We start from the raw sequence: 13,594 nt of genomic DNA, 5'->3' as shown, positions 1-13,594 counted from the left end.
GAGCTGATCTGATGATGGAGTCGGAAGATATGAACTGGAACTACATGATGGAACCTCGTATCATAGCCGTTTTTGGGTTTCTTAGAAAAGTCTTGTAATGAACTTTGACTACAATTAGGTTTCAAGGTCTGATGATGAAGCCGAAAGATATGAACTGGAACTACATGATGGAACATCGTATCATAGCTGTTTTTGGGTTTCTTAGAAAAGTCTTGTAATGAACTTTGACTACGATTAGAATTCAAGGTCTGATGATGGAGCCGGAAGATATGAACTGGAACTACATGATGGAACATCGTATCATAGCTGTTTTTGGGCTTCTTAGAAAAGTCTTGTAATGAACTATGACTACGATTAGGTTTCAAGGCCTGATGATGGTGCCGGAAGATAAGAACAGAAAAAAAGGGGGGGGCTCGAGGGGGAAGCATGAAAGAAAGATCAACGTAGTATTTAAAATAAGTTGGGTTAGCGTTTTATTGTGACCTTTCAGAGCAAACAAAGGGGCTCGGGAGCGAAGCCCCCGCATAAAAGAAAGATCAACGTTGTATTTAAAATAAGTTTGGTTAAGGTTTTCTTGTGATCCTTAAGAGTAAAGAAAAAGGGGGCTAGGGGGCGAAGCCCCCGCATGAAAGAAAGATCAACGTAGTATTTAGAATAAGTTGGGTTAGCGTTTTCTTGTGACCTTTAAGAGCAAACAAAGGGGCTCGGGGCGAAGCCCCCGCATGAAAGAAAGATCAACGTTGTATTTAAAATAAGTTGGTTTAGGGTTTTCTTGTGATCCTTAAGAGTAAAGAAAAAAGGGGGCTCGGGGCGAAGCCCCCGCATGAAAGAAACATCAACGTAGTATTTAAGATAAGTTGGGTTAGCGTTTTCTTGTGACCTTTAAGAGTAAACAAAGGGGGGCTCGGGGGGCGAAGCCCCCCGCATAAAAGAAAGATTAACGTAGTATTTAAAATAAGTTGGGTTAGCGTTTTCTTGTGACCTTTCAGAGCAAACAAAGGGGGCTCGGGGGCGAAGCCCCCGCATAAAAGAAAGATCAACGTTGTATTTCAAATAAGTTGGGTTAAGGTTTTCTTGTGATCCTTAAGAGTAAAGAAAAGGCCCCCGCATGAAAGAAAGATCAACGTAGTATTTAGAATAAGTTGGGTTAGCGTTTTCTTGTGACCTTTAAGAGCAAACAAAGGGGGCTCGGGGGCGAAGCCCCCGCATGAAAGAAAGATCAACGTAGTATTTATAATAAGTTGGGTTAGCGTTTTCTTGTGACCTTTAAGAGCAAACAAAGGGGGGCTCGGGGCGAAGCCCCCGCATGAAAGAAAGATCAACGTAGTAGTTAAGATAAGTTGGGTTAGCGTTTTCTTGTGACCTTTAAGAGCAAACAAAGGGGGGCTCGGGGGGCGGAGCCCCCCGCATAAAAGAAAGATCAACGTTGTTTTTAAAATAAGTTGGGTTAGCGTTTTCTTGTGACCTTTAAGAGCAAACAAAGGGGGCTCGGGGGCGAAGCCCCCCGCATGAAAAAAGGTCAACGTTGTATTTTAAATAAGTTGGGTTAGCGTTTTCTTGTGACCTTTAAGAGCAAACAAAGGGGGGCTCGGGGGCGAAGCCCCCGCATGAAAGATCAACGTAGTATTTAAAATAAGTTGGGTTAGGGTTTTCTTGTGATCCTTAAGAGTAACGAAAAGGGGGCTCGGGGGCGAAGCCCCAGCATAAAAGAAAGATTAACGTAGTATTTAAAATAAGTTGGGTTAGCGTTTTCTTGTGACCTTTAAGAGCAAACAAATGGGGGCTCGGGGGGCGAAGCCCCCCGCATAAAAGAAAGATCAACGTTGTTTTTAAAATAAGTTGGGTTAGGGTTTTCTTGTGATCCTTAAGAGTAACGAAAAGGGGGGCTCGGGGGGCGAAGCCCCCAGCATAAAAGAAAGATTAACGTAGTATTTAAAATAAGTTGGGTTAGCGTTTTCTTGTGACCTTTAAGAGCAAACAAAGGGGGGCTCGGGGGGCGAAGCCCCCCGCATAAAAGAAAGATCAACGTTGTGTTTAAAATAAGTTGGGGTAGCGTTTTCTTGTGACCTTTAAGAGCAAACAAAGGGGGGCTCGGGGGGCGAAGCCCCCCGCATGAAAGAAAGATCAACGTTGTATTTTAAATAAGTTGGTTTAGGGTTTTCTTGTGACCCTTAAGAGTAACGAAAAGGGGGGCTCGCATAAAAGAAAGATCAACATAGTATTTAAAATAAGTTGGGTTAGGGTTTTCTTGTGACCTTTAAGAGCAAACAAAGGGGGGCCCGGGGGGCGAAGCCCCCCGCATGAAAGAAAGATCAACGTAGTATTTAAGATAAGTTGGGTTAGTGTTTTCTTGTGACCTTTAAGAGCAAACAAAGGAGGGCTCGGGGGGCGCATAAAAGAAAGATCAACGTTGTTTTTAAAATAAGTTGGGTTAGCGTTTTCTTGTGACCTTTAAGAGCAAACAAAGGGGGGCTCGGGGGCGAAGCCCCCGCATGAAAGAAAGATCAACGTTGTATTTTAAATAAGTTGGTTTAGGGTTTTCTTGTGACCCTTAAGAGTAACGAAAAGGGGGGCTCGCATAAAAGAAAGATCAACATAGTATTTAAAATAAGTTGGGTTAGGGTTTTCTTGTGACCTTTAAGAGCAAACAAAGGGGCCCGGGGGCGAAGCCCCCGCATGAAAGAAAGATCAACGTAGTATTTAAGATAAGTTGGGTTAGTGTTTTCTTGTGACCTTTAAGAGCAAACAAAGGAGGGCTCGGGGGGCGAAGCCCCCGCATAAAAGAAAGATCAACGTTGTTTTTAAAATAAGTTGGGTTAGCGTTTTCTTGTGACCTTTAAGAGCAATCAAAGGGGGCTCGGGGGCGAAGCCCCCGCATGAAAGAAAGATCAACGTAGTATTTATAATAAGTTGGGAGAGCGTTTTCTTGTGACCTTTAAGAGCAAACAAAGGGGGGCTCGGGGGGCGGAGCCCCCCGCATAAAAGAAAGATCAACGTTGTTTTTAAAATAAGTTGGGTTAGCGTTTTCTTGTGACCTTTAAGAGCAAACAAAGGGGGGCTCGGGGGGCGAAGCCCCCCGCATGAAAGAAAGATCAACGTAGTATTTATAATAAGTTGGGTTAGCGTTTTCTTGTGACCTTTAAGAGCAAACAAAAGGGGGGCTCGGGGGGCGAAGCCCCCCGCATGAAAGAAAGATCAACGTAGTATTTATAATAAGTTGGGTTAGCGTTTTCTTGTGACCTTTAAGAGCAAACAAAGGGGGGCTCGGGGGCGAAGCCCCCGCATAAAAGAAAGATCAACGTTGTTTTTAAAATAAGTTGGGTTAGGGTTTTCTTGTGATCCTTAAGAGTAACGAAAAGGGGGCTCGGGGGGCGAAGCCCCCAGCATAAAAGAAAGATTAACGTAGTATTTAAAATAAGTTGGGTTAGCGTTTTCTTGTGACCTTTAAGAGCAAACAAAGGGGGCTCGGGGGCGAAGCCCCCGCATAAAAGAAAGATCAACGTTGTTTTTAAAATAAGTTGGGTTAGCGTTTTCTTGTGACCTTTAAGAGCAAACAAAGGGGGGCTCGGGGGGCGAAGCCCCCGCATGAAAGAAAGATCAACGTTGTATTTTAAATAAGTTGGTTTAGGGTTTTCTTGTGACCCTTAAGAGTAACGAAAAGGGGGGCTCGCATAAAAGAAAGATCAACATAGTATTTAAAATAAGTTGGGTTAGGGTTTTCTTGTGACCTTTAAGAGCAAACAAAGGGGGGCCCGGGGGGCGAAGCCCCCCGCATGAAAGAAAGATCAACGTAGTATTTAAGATAAGTTGGGTTAGTGTTTTCTTGTGACCTTTAAGAGCAAACAAAGGAGGGCTCGGGGGGCGAAGCCCCCCGCATAAAAGAAAGATCAACGTTGTTATTAAAATAAGTTGGGTTAGCGTTTTCTTGTGACCTTTAAGAGCAAACAAAGGGGGGCTCGGGGGGCGAAGCCCCCGCATGAAAGAAAGATCAACGTTGTATTTTAAATAAGTTGGTTTAGGGTTTTCTTGTGACCCTTAAGAGTAACGAAAAGGGGGGCTCGCATAAAAGAAAGATCAACATAGTATTTAAAATAAGTTGGGTTAGGGTTTTCTTGTGACCTTTAAGAGCAAACAAAGGGGGGCCCGGGGGGCGAAGCCCCCCGCATGAAAGAAAGATCAACGTAGTATTTAAGATAAGTTGGGTTAGTGTTTTCTTGTGACCTTTAAGAGCAAACAAAGGAGGGCTCGGGGGGCGAAGCCCCCCGCATAAAAGAAAGATCAACGTTGTTTTTAAAATAAGTTGGGTTAGCGTTTTCTTGTGACCTTTAAGAGCAATCAAAGGGGGGCTCGGGGGGCGAAGCCCCCCGCATGAAAGAAAGATCAACGTAGTATTTATAATAAGTTGGGAGAGCGTTTTCTTGTGACCTTTAAGAGCAAACAAAGGGGGGCTCGGGGGGCGGAGCCCCCCGCATAAAAGAAAGATCAACGTTGTTTTTAAAATAAGTTGGGTTAGCGTTTTCTTGTGACCTTTAAGAGCAAACAAAGGGGGCTCGGGGGCGAAGCCCCCGCATGAAAGAAAGATCAACGTAGTATTTATAATAAGTTGGGTTAGCGTTTTCTTGTGACCTTTAAGAGCAAACAAAGGGGGGCTCGGGGGGCGAAGCCCCCCGCATGAAAGAAAGATCAACGTAGTATTTATAATAAGTTGGGTTAGCGTTTTCTTGTGACCTTTAAGAGCAAACAAAGGGGGGCTCGGGGGCGAAGCCCCCGCATAAAAGAAAGATAAACGTTGTATTTAAAATAAGTTGGGTTAGGGTTTTCTTGTTACCCTTAAGAGTAACGAAAAAGGGGGCTCGGGGGGCGAAGCCCCCCGCATAAAAGAAAGATTAACGTAGTATTTAAAATAAGTTGGGTTAGCGTTTTCTTGTGACCTTTCAGAGCAAACAAAGGGGGCTCGGGGGCAAAGCCCCCGCATAAAAGAAAGATCAACGTTGTATTTAAAATAAGTTGGGTAATGGTTTTCCTGTGACCCTTAAGTGCAAATAAAGGGGGCTCGGCAAAAAAGAAATACTTAAATTTTGTTTGAATTAGTTGAAATGTGACAATATTTTCTAATCGAGTCAAACAAAATCCCACTAGCTGAGAGCTTCAAAACAATGTATGGCGAAAGTATGTCTCTCTAATGTCTTCAAAAAGTCCGCGATGGCACATGTCTATATTGTCTATCTTTTACGGATAACTTACTAGGTATAAACATTTTTATGATAATACCGTAATAAGAAGGTAGCCGCTAGTTATTATTAAGTAGCAATTAGCAATAAGTACACGTTAAGCCACAAATGGCATGTAAAATCCGCCTACTTGAAATAATTTTATGTATAAATGTTAAAAAGTATTTATTTCATTATTAATGACTAAAAAGTATAAAATAAATTAATAGTTTAAAAAACACTATAAAACACGCTTTTATAAATGCACGTAAAAGCCAAAAATAAATTATGGATCGTTCAAGTTGTCTCTATTTGTGAGCTGAAGTTTAAAAACTATGTGCTTTTAATTATAATATTTGATTGTAAAAGCGTGGGGCGCTGGAACAGGAAAGACTTTCTTGTAAACAAATACTAATTCGAACTTCCTGGCGAATGAAGTTGCATAAGAACATAACGTTTACATATGCCGCCTAAGGGTTACCAAAGAGAACCAAAGATATCTCGTCCACGAACAAGAACTCTGCATCCTGTCACTGTAGACACTTTCCCCTTTTGTACTTTGATTACCGGAAAAAAGCGGCGTTCTAAGTGTCGGTGACTGTCGACTCTCCTCGCTACTAGCGCATATTTTGTCTGAGTTCGACAAACTGGTACCTACTTTGAACACTGACTTTTAATTGATTTGATTGTTTAATGTAGAACCTACTAGTCATGCTGCAACTCCAGTTAGCGCGTCAATCTGTGTAACCTCCTTCCCGTAACATAGCATAATTTGATTTATCAGCAAGTTATACTTACATATTCTGTGGTTATACAAAAAGTCTTTCCTGTTCCAGCGCCCCACGCTTTTACAACCAAATATTATAATTAAAAGCACATAGTTTTTAAACTTCAGCTCACAAATAGAGACAACTTGAACGATCCATAATTTATTTTTGGCTTTTACGTGCATTTATAAAAGCGTGTTTTATAGTGTTTTTTAAACTATTAATTTATTTTAAATACAACGTTAATCTTTCTTTTATGCGGGGGGCTTCGCCCCCCGAGCCCCCCCTTTGTTTACTCTTAAAGGTCACAAGAAAACGCTAACCCAACTTATCTTAAATACTACGTTGATCTTTCTTTCATGCGGGGGCTTCGCCCTCCGAGCCCCCTTTTCTTTACTCTTAAGGAACACAAGAAAACCCTAAACCAACTTATTTTAAACACAACGTTGATCTTTCATTTCATGCGGGGGCTTCGCCCCCGAGCCCCCTTTGTTTGCTCTTAAATGTCACAAGAAAACGCTAACCCAACTTATCTTAAATACTACGTTGATCTTTATTTCATGCGGGGGCTTCGCCCCCGAGCCCCCCTTTGTTTGCTCTTAAGGATCACAAGAAAACCCTAAACCAACTTATTTTAAATACAACGTTGATCTTTCTTTTCATGCGAGGGGGCTTCGCCCCCGAGCCCCCCCTTTGTTTGCTCTTAAATGTCACAAGAAAACGCTAACCCAACTTATTCTAAATACAACGTTGATCTTTCTTTCATGCGGGGGCTTCGCCCCCGAGCCCCCCTTTGTTTGCTCTTAAAAGTCACAAGATAACGCTAACCCAACTTATCTTAAATACTACGTTGATCTTTCTTTCAGATCCCCGAGCCCCCCTTTGTTTGCTCTTAAAGGTCACAAGAAAACGCTAACCCAACTTATTCTAAATACTACGTTGATCTTTCTTTCATGCGGGGCCCTTTCTTTACTCTTAAGGATCTCAAGAAAATCTTAACCCAACTTATTTTAAATACAACGTTGATCTTTCTTTTATGCGGGGGCTTCGCCCCCGAGCCCCTTTTGTTTGCTCTGAAAGGTCACAAGAAAACGCTAACCCAACTTATTTTAAATACTACGTTAATCTTTCTTTTTTATGGGGCGAAGCCCCCGAGCCCCCTTTGTTTACTCTTAAAGGTCACAAGAAAACGCTTACCCAACTTATCTTAAATACTACGTTAATCTTTCTTTTTCATGCGGGGGCTTCGCCCCCGAGCCCCCCTTTCTTTACTCTTAAGGATCACAAGAAAACCCTAAACCAACTTATTTTAGATACAACGTTGATCTTTTTTCATGCGGGGGCTTCGCCCCCGAGCCCCCCTTTGTTTGCTCTTAAATGTCACAAGAGAACGCTAACCCAACTTACCTTAAATACTACGTTGATCTTTCTTTCATGCGGGGCTTCGCCCCCGAGCCCCCATTTGTTGGCTCTTAAATGTCACAAGAAAACGCTAACCCAACTTATCTTAAATACTACGTTGATCTTTCTTTCATGCGGGGGCGTCGCCCCCGAGCCCCCTTTGTTTGCTCTTAAGGATCACAAGAAAACCCTAAACCAACTTATTTTAAATACAACGTTGATCTTTTTTCATGCGGGGGCTTCGCCCCCGAGCCCCCTTTGTTTGCTCTTAAATATCACAAGAAAACGCTAACCCAACTTATCTTAAATACTACGTTGATCTTTCTTTCATGCGGGGGCTTCGCCCCCCGAGCCCCCCTTTGTTTGCTTTTAAAGGTCACAAAAAAACGCTAACCCAACTTATTCTAAATACAACGTTGATCTTTCTTTCATGCGGGGGCTTCGCCCCCGAGCCCCCCTTTGTTTGCTCTTAAAGGTCACAAGAAAACGCTAACCCAACTTATCTTAACTACTACGTTGATCTTTCTTTCATGCGGGGGCTTCGCCCCCGAGCCCCCCTTTGTTTGCTCTTAAAGGTCACAAGAAAACGCTAACCCAACTTATTATAAATACTACGTTGATCTTTCTTTTCATGCGGGGGCTTCGCCCCCGAGCCCCCCTTTGTTTGCTCTTAAAGGTCACAAGAAAACGCTAACCCAACTTATTCTAAATACTACGTTGATCTTTCTTTCATGCGGGGGCCTTTTCTTTACTCATAAGGATCACAAGAAAACCTTAACCCAACTTATTTTAAATACAACGTTGATCTTTCTTTTATGCGGGGGCTTCGCCCCCGAGCCCCCCCTTTGTTTGCTCTGAAAGGTCACAAGAAAACGCTAACCCAACTTATTTTAAATACTACGTTAATCTTTCTTTTATGCGGGGGCTTCGCCCCCGAGCCCCCTTTGTTTACTCTTAAAGATCACAAGAAAACGCTAACCCAGCTTATCTTAAATACTACGTTGATCTTTCTTTCATGAGGGGGCTTCGCCCCCGAGCCCCCTTTTCTTTACTCTTAAGGATCACAAGAAAACCCTAAACCAACTCATTTTAAATACAACGTTGATCTTTCTTTCATGCGGGGGCTTCGCCCCCGAGCCCCCCTTTGTTTGCTCTTAAATGTCACAAGAAAACGCTAACCCAACTTATCTTAAATACTACGTTGATCTTTCTTTCATGCGAGGGCTTCGCCCCCGAGCCCCCTTTGTTTGCTCTTAAAGGTCACAAGAAAACGCTAACCCAACTTATTCTAAATACTACGTTGATCTTTCTTTCATGCGGGGGGTTCGCCCCTAGCCCCCCTTTTCTTTACTCTTAAGGATCACAAGAAAACCTTAACCAAACTTATTTTAAATACAACGTTGATCTTTCTTTTATGCGGGGGCTTCGCCCCCGAGCCCCCTTTGTTTGCTCTGAAAGGTCACAAGGAAACGCTAACCCAACTTATTTTAAATACTACGTTGATCTTTCTTTCATGCTTCCCCCTCGAGCCCCCCCCTTTTTTTTCTGTTCTTATCTTCCGGCACCATCATCAGGCCTTGAAACCTAATCGTAGTCATAGTTCATTACAAGACTTTTCTAAGAAGCCCAAAAACAGCTATGATACGATGTTCCATCATGTAGTTCCAGTTCATATCTTCCGGCTCCATCATCAGACCTTGAATTCTAATCGTAGTCAAAGTTCATTACAAGACTTTTCTAAGAAGCCCAAAAACAGCTATGATACGATGTTCTATCATGTAGTTCCAGTTCATATCTTCCGGCTCCATCATCAGACCTTGAAACCTAATAGTAGTCAAAGTTCATTACAAGACTTTTCTAAGAAGCCCAAAAACAGCTATGATACGATGTTCCATCATGTAGTTCCGGCTCATATCTTCCGGCTCCATCATCAGACCTTGAAACCTAATTGTAGTCAAAGTTCATTACAAGACTTTCCTAAGAAGCCCAAAAACAGCTATGATACGATGTTCCATGATGTAGTTCCAGTTCATATCTTCCGGCTCCATCATCAGACCTTGAAACCTAATCGTAGTCAAAGTTCATTACAAGACTTTTCTAAGAAACCCAAAAACAGCTATGATACGATGTTCCATCATGTAGTTCCAGTTCATATCTTTCGGCTTCATCATCAGACCTTGAAACCTAATTGTAGTCAAAGTTCATTACAAGACTTTTCTAAGAAACCCAAAAACGGCTATGATACGAGGTTCCATCATGTAGTTCCAGTTCATATCTTCCGACTCCATCATCAGATCAGCTCAACAGTACCATATTTTTGTATTGTCATCGGAACTACATATAGCTGCCAATTTTCATTACGCTACGACTCCTGGAAGATGGTTAAATTAGCCTCCGCAGATTCCATTACATACATAGTTACATACACGACGACCTAATAAAAGCGTGTTAAAAATAGATGGTTTCTTAATGTGTTATAAAGGTCATAAATTAAAGTAATACTCAATTTAAAACAAAAGTCCTGATACCATTTTCGCCTGATTTTTAGTGAATAAAAATAATCTTTTTTAATTATATTATACGTTTCTTGTCACAAATTTTGGTGGCTTAACTAAAAAAACTATACCAAATTACCAAATTTAATTTTTGGTGTCATAAAAAGTACTGATATAGAAATAAGTTATTTTCCCAGTAGTAGCAAGACCAGATAGCTCTTGGGGTAATAAATTAGGTTCATTTAACTAAATATTACGTGTTTTTTTGTTATAAGAACAAATGACATGCTTCTTTATGTTCATATCATTTAACTAAATATTATTATATAGTTATAGAACCAGTCGTTACTGGGCCCATTATAATTTTGTAGCGTTTTTAGTTTTTGTTACAAGTATCATATATTTTACGGAAACGGTTCGTATTTTGCTTATATCCTTAATTACTTTTGTTTTTCATTAGTTTTTTGTTTTTATTTCATTATTTAGGTAATAATAAGATTTAAAATGATTGCATAGGTCTATCTAGGATATGCACTTTGATTTTGCACGTACAGGTATAGTGAAAACTTTTTAAATATAATTAAAAATATACAAGCTATATCCAACCTTATATTAATATTTATAAAACTGAAATGCTGTGAATGTTTTCATATTATTTATCAAATCACCTGGTTATGTATCATGTACCTTGAAACTTATTTTTGTTTAAAAATAAGAGATAATAATTAGGCTATCAAGGTAGGTCATAACTGAGGTAGGATAAATACGAATTTTGCGAGATACGTAGTCAGTTCGTTTCGAAAAGTCAACGGAACTGGTAAGGAAACTTTTATATTATTTATTTTATTGTATTATTTTTTATTTTGATTTATAATTTATTTTTATAAGTTTTTAAAAATGCAAAATTACCTTTATTTCTAATGACACATTTGTTTTATACTATTTTGCAATTTGCGGCTCTAAGCTTTTAAATTAAAGTATTAGAGGAATATTAATTGCTCTCTGAAAAAAGTGTGTATTTTTTTATTTGATTAATAATTTCTTACAAATACGTCCTCTATATTTCCAAATGATTTTCTCAGTAATGATTAATACTAACAACGATTTTAACTTATTTATTTGCAAAATATTTTAAAAAATGTACCTAAACCTATTGGTATGTTGATTTACGAATTTCATTAAAGACGTGGAATAATTTGCCCCTGAAATTAAAATTACCTAAAATTAATTCGAATTTATTTTCAAATAATTTTATTTTTAGGTAAGTATTAGTTTTAGTTTTGTACTTCGTTCTAGGTTAATTTTTATTCTAAGTTTTGTTTTAATACTAATGACACCTGTAAATTATTTCTCTAAATAAAAATATTTCATTATATGTACAACCTATGTAAATTATACTAAAATCGGTTAACTAGAAAAAAAATCGAATTCCAAACAAATAAACCCTAATGCATTTTTTGGCGAAAAAACTTAAAATAATTTGCATCATTTAATAAAATTTTCTATAAAATAACAGGAAAAAGTGTTTTTAGTATGTACTTACAGCATGACATAAACTTGGATATTTTATTTTGTTATAAAATGTATAAATGACTTCCGCATTCACCGGCATGCATGAGCGATCCTTAGTGCTCTGCATAGACAAGACGCCATTCGGCTTCGGTCTGTAGCAATTTGTATACGCGTACTGATCCATTTTTAGAAAGTTGAATTTATACACATACATACATATAATCAGTCATGTAGGTATCCCATAAAGGGGTAGGCAGAGCACATGAACTACTAAAGTTTCAGTGCCACTCTTGGCAAAAAGAGGTTGATAGAAATCGAAATTGTGCCATTGCAGTGACAGGTTGCCAGCCTCAATTTAACCCACAACCCACAGTCGACTTAAATTTATGAATTGAATTTATGCCTAATTATTCCAGTGAGGTTCACACAAAAACTTATTTCTTTAATTTATTTGAAAAACAACAGGATAATACTTAATAAGTTATATTGGTAGAAATATTTTTCGGTGCACACTTAGATACACTAAACGTTCTTATTGTTTCTTGGTCTCCAACAAAAGAGTACACCACTTTACTCAGTCCAGCCAGAGCCGTATAAAAGAAAGAAAGAACTAATTAGTGCCAGCTTTAACGTAAGCAGATCACACAACGATCTACCTCCACTACACTCAACGATATTTATCTGTATCCTTTTTCTTCCAGACTCCAAAATGAAGTTCATAATCCTCGCCGCCCTCGTCGCCTTAGCCGTCGCCGCTCCCCCGAGCAACGACGAGCAACTCATCGTCACCAAGAAGTTCTACCCTGACTCCTTCGCCATCTACTCTGCCAAGCACGACATCGTCGACATCGTCGTCCCTCTCAACCAGATCAACTACTCCGAAGACAGCAAGGAAGATACCGACGAAACCACCCTCACTGTCTTCTTCGTCGAAGCCGACATCAAGAACGATGGCACTTACGACTACAAGGGAGTCTCCGCCTACAAAAACGGAGTCACCAAGAAGGTCCTCGAGAACGGACAGTGCGTGACCTACGCCAAGAACAAGATCGTCTACATCGGCGCCAGCGACGGCATCTACAAGTACAACGAGCACGACCAGACCGCCACTAAATATGGCACCGTCACCGACAACGTCATCAGAATGTCCGTGGATACTGAGCACGCTCACGTTTACTACCTGACTTCTGACCACGTCCTGTACAAGTACAATGAAGGTGAGAAGGTCGCTACTAAAGTTGAGGCTGTCAAAGACGCTAGGGACATCGCTTTCGATTACGACGGTATCATGTTCTTCTACGATGGAAACCACCAGTTCTACACTTACAACGGCCAGACCGTGCACAAGATTGAGGGTCTTCCCACGCACCCGAGCAAGGTAGCTCTTATCAGGCCTCCCGTGTTGGTCAACCAGGCTTTCGCTGTGATTGACGGACGTCTCTACGAGCTGAACGCAGATGGCACCAGTGAGCAGGCACCTATCAAGTTCCAGTCCCAACCCACCGCGTACGCTCCTGACACCATCCTGTACCAGTACTACGCTTACAAGCAGAAGGTCTACTTGTACAACCTGGTCACTCTCTTCGATGACAAGAACATTGAAGAGCTGAACGAGTACTTCGAGGATAAGAAGGAACAGATCAACACTTACAAGAACACTAAGGTTTCTAGCCGTCTGTAAATTGTTCCGACACTTTCGACTTTCGACTGAATAAAATTTTGTTTTGATTTATTTTTGTTTCTTGTTGTTTCCTTGCTTGTAATCTGCCATTAAGTAACAAAATAAAAATACTAGGATATGACTATTGCATCAATTTATCAAACAACATAAATTATGGTGGAATGGTGGTGGGGATCGTATTAAAACAAGATCGAATTCATAACTAGTTGATTCATCTGAATCTGTCTCCATTATAAAAAAAATAGAGACCACTGTAGCCGTACCACGAATTAGACATAACATGTATATTCGCTAACTTGTAACTTATTTATTATGACACAGCGTAACCAGAATATGTGTATCCTCGTCCTGTCCAATGTGGTTTAAAAAGGACATATTCCATTTTTTGGAAATTATGAATGGATGGGCAAAAAAAAACTATTTTTTTTCTTGTTTTACCTAAATCGTGGTACAAAGGAAAATGTACCCTATATATTCAAAAATTTGGTTCAAATTGCAATGTCTCAAGCTGTATATGGTGGGCAGGAC

The 13,594-nt window shown here is 40.2% G+C and overlaps 1 protein-coding gene across 2 annotated transcripts; it reads left to right on the top strand.

Moving 5' to 3' along the window:
• The first annotated feature begins 10,572 nt into the window (after positions 1-10,572).
• Positions 10,573-13,117, top strand: LOC125237183. 2 transcript variants are annotated; one of them, XM_048144173.1, is made up of 2 exons: positions 10,573-10,690; positions 12,087-13,117. In XM_048144173.1, the coding sequence occupies exon 2, from the start codon at positions 12,095-12,097 to the stop codon at positions 13,064-13,066; it is 972 nt and encodes a 323-aa protein (XP_048000130.1). In that variant the 5' UTR covers positions 10,573-10,690; positions 12,087-12,094; the 3' UTR covers positions 13,067-13,117. The 2 variants fall into 2 exon arrangements, with proteins under 2 accessions (XP_048000130.1, XP_048000129.1); XM_048144172.1 differs by lacking the exon at positions 10,573-10,690 and adding an exon at positions 11,448-11,535.
• Positions 13,118-13,594: the final 477 nt, after the last annotated feature.

This window comes from Leguminivora glycinivorella, chromosome 20 (genome assembly GCF_023078275.1).
Source record: "Leguminivora glycinivorella isolate SPB_JAAS2020 chromosome 20, LegGlyc_1.1, whole genome shotgun sequence".
Taxonomy (NCBI): domain Eukaryota; kingdom Metazoa; phylum Arthropoda; class Insecta; order Lepidoptera; family Tortricidae; genus Leguminivora; species Leguminivora glycinivorella.
The sequence above is the reverse complement of the archived record's forward strand: the minus strand, read 5'-3'. Positions and strand labels throughout refer to the sequence as shown.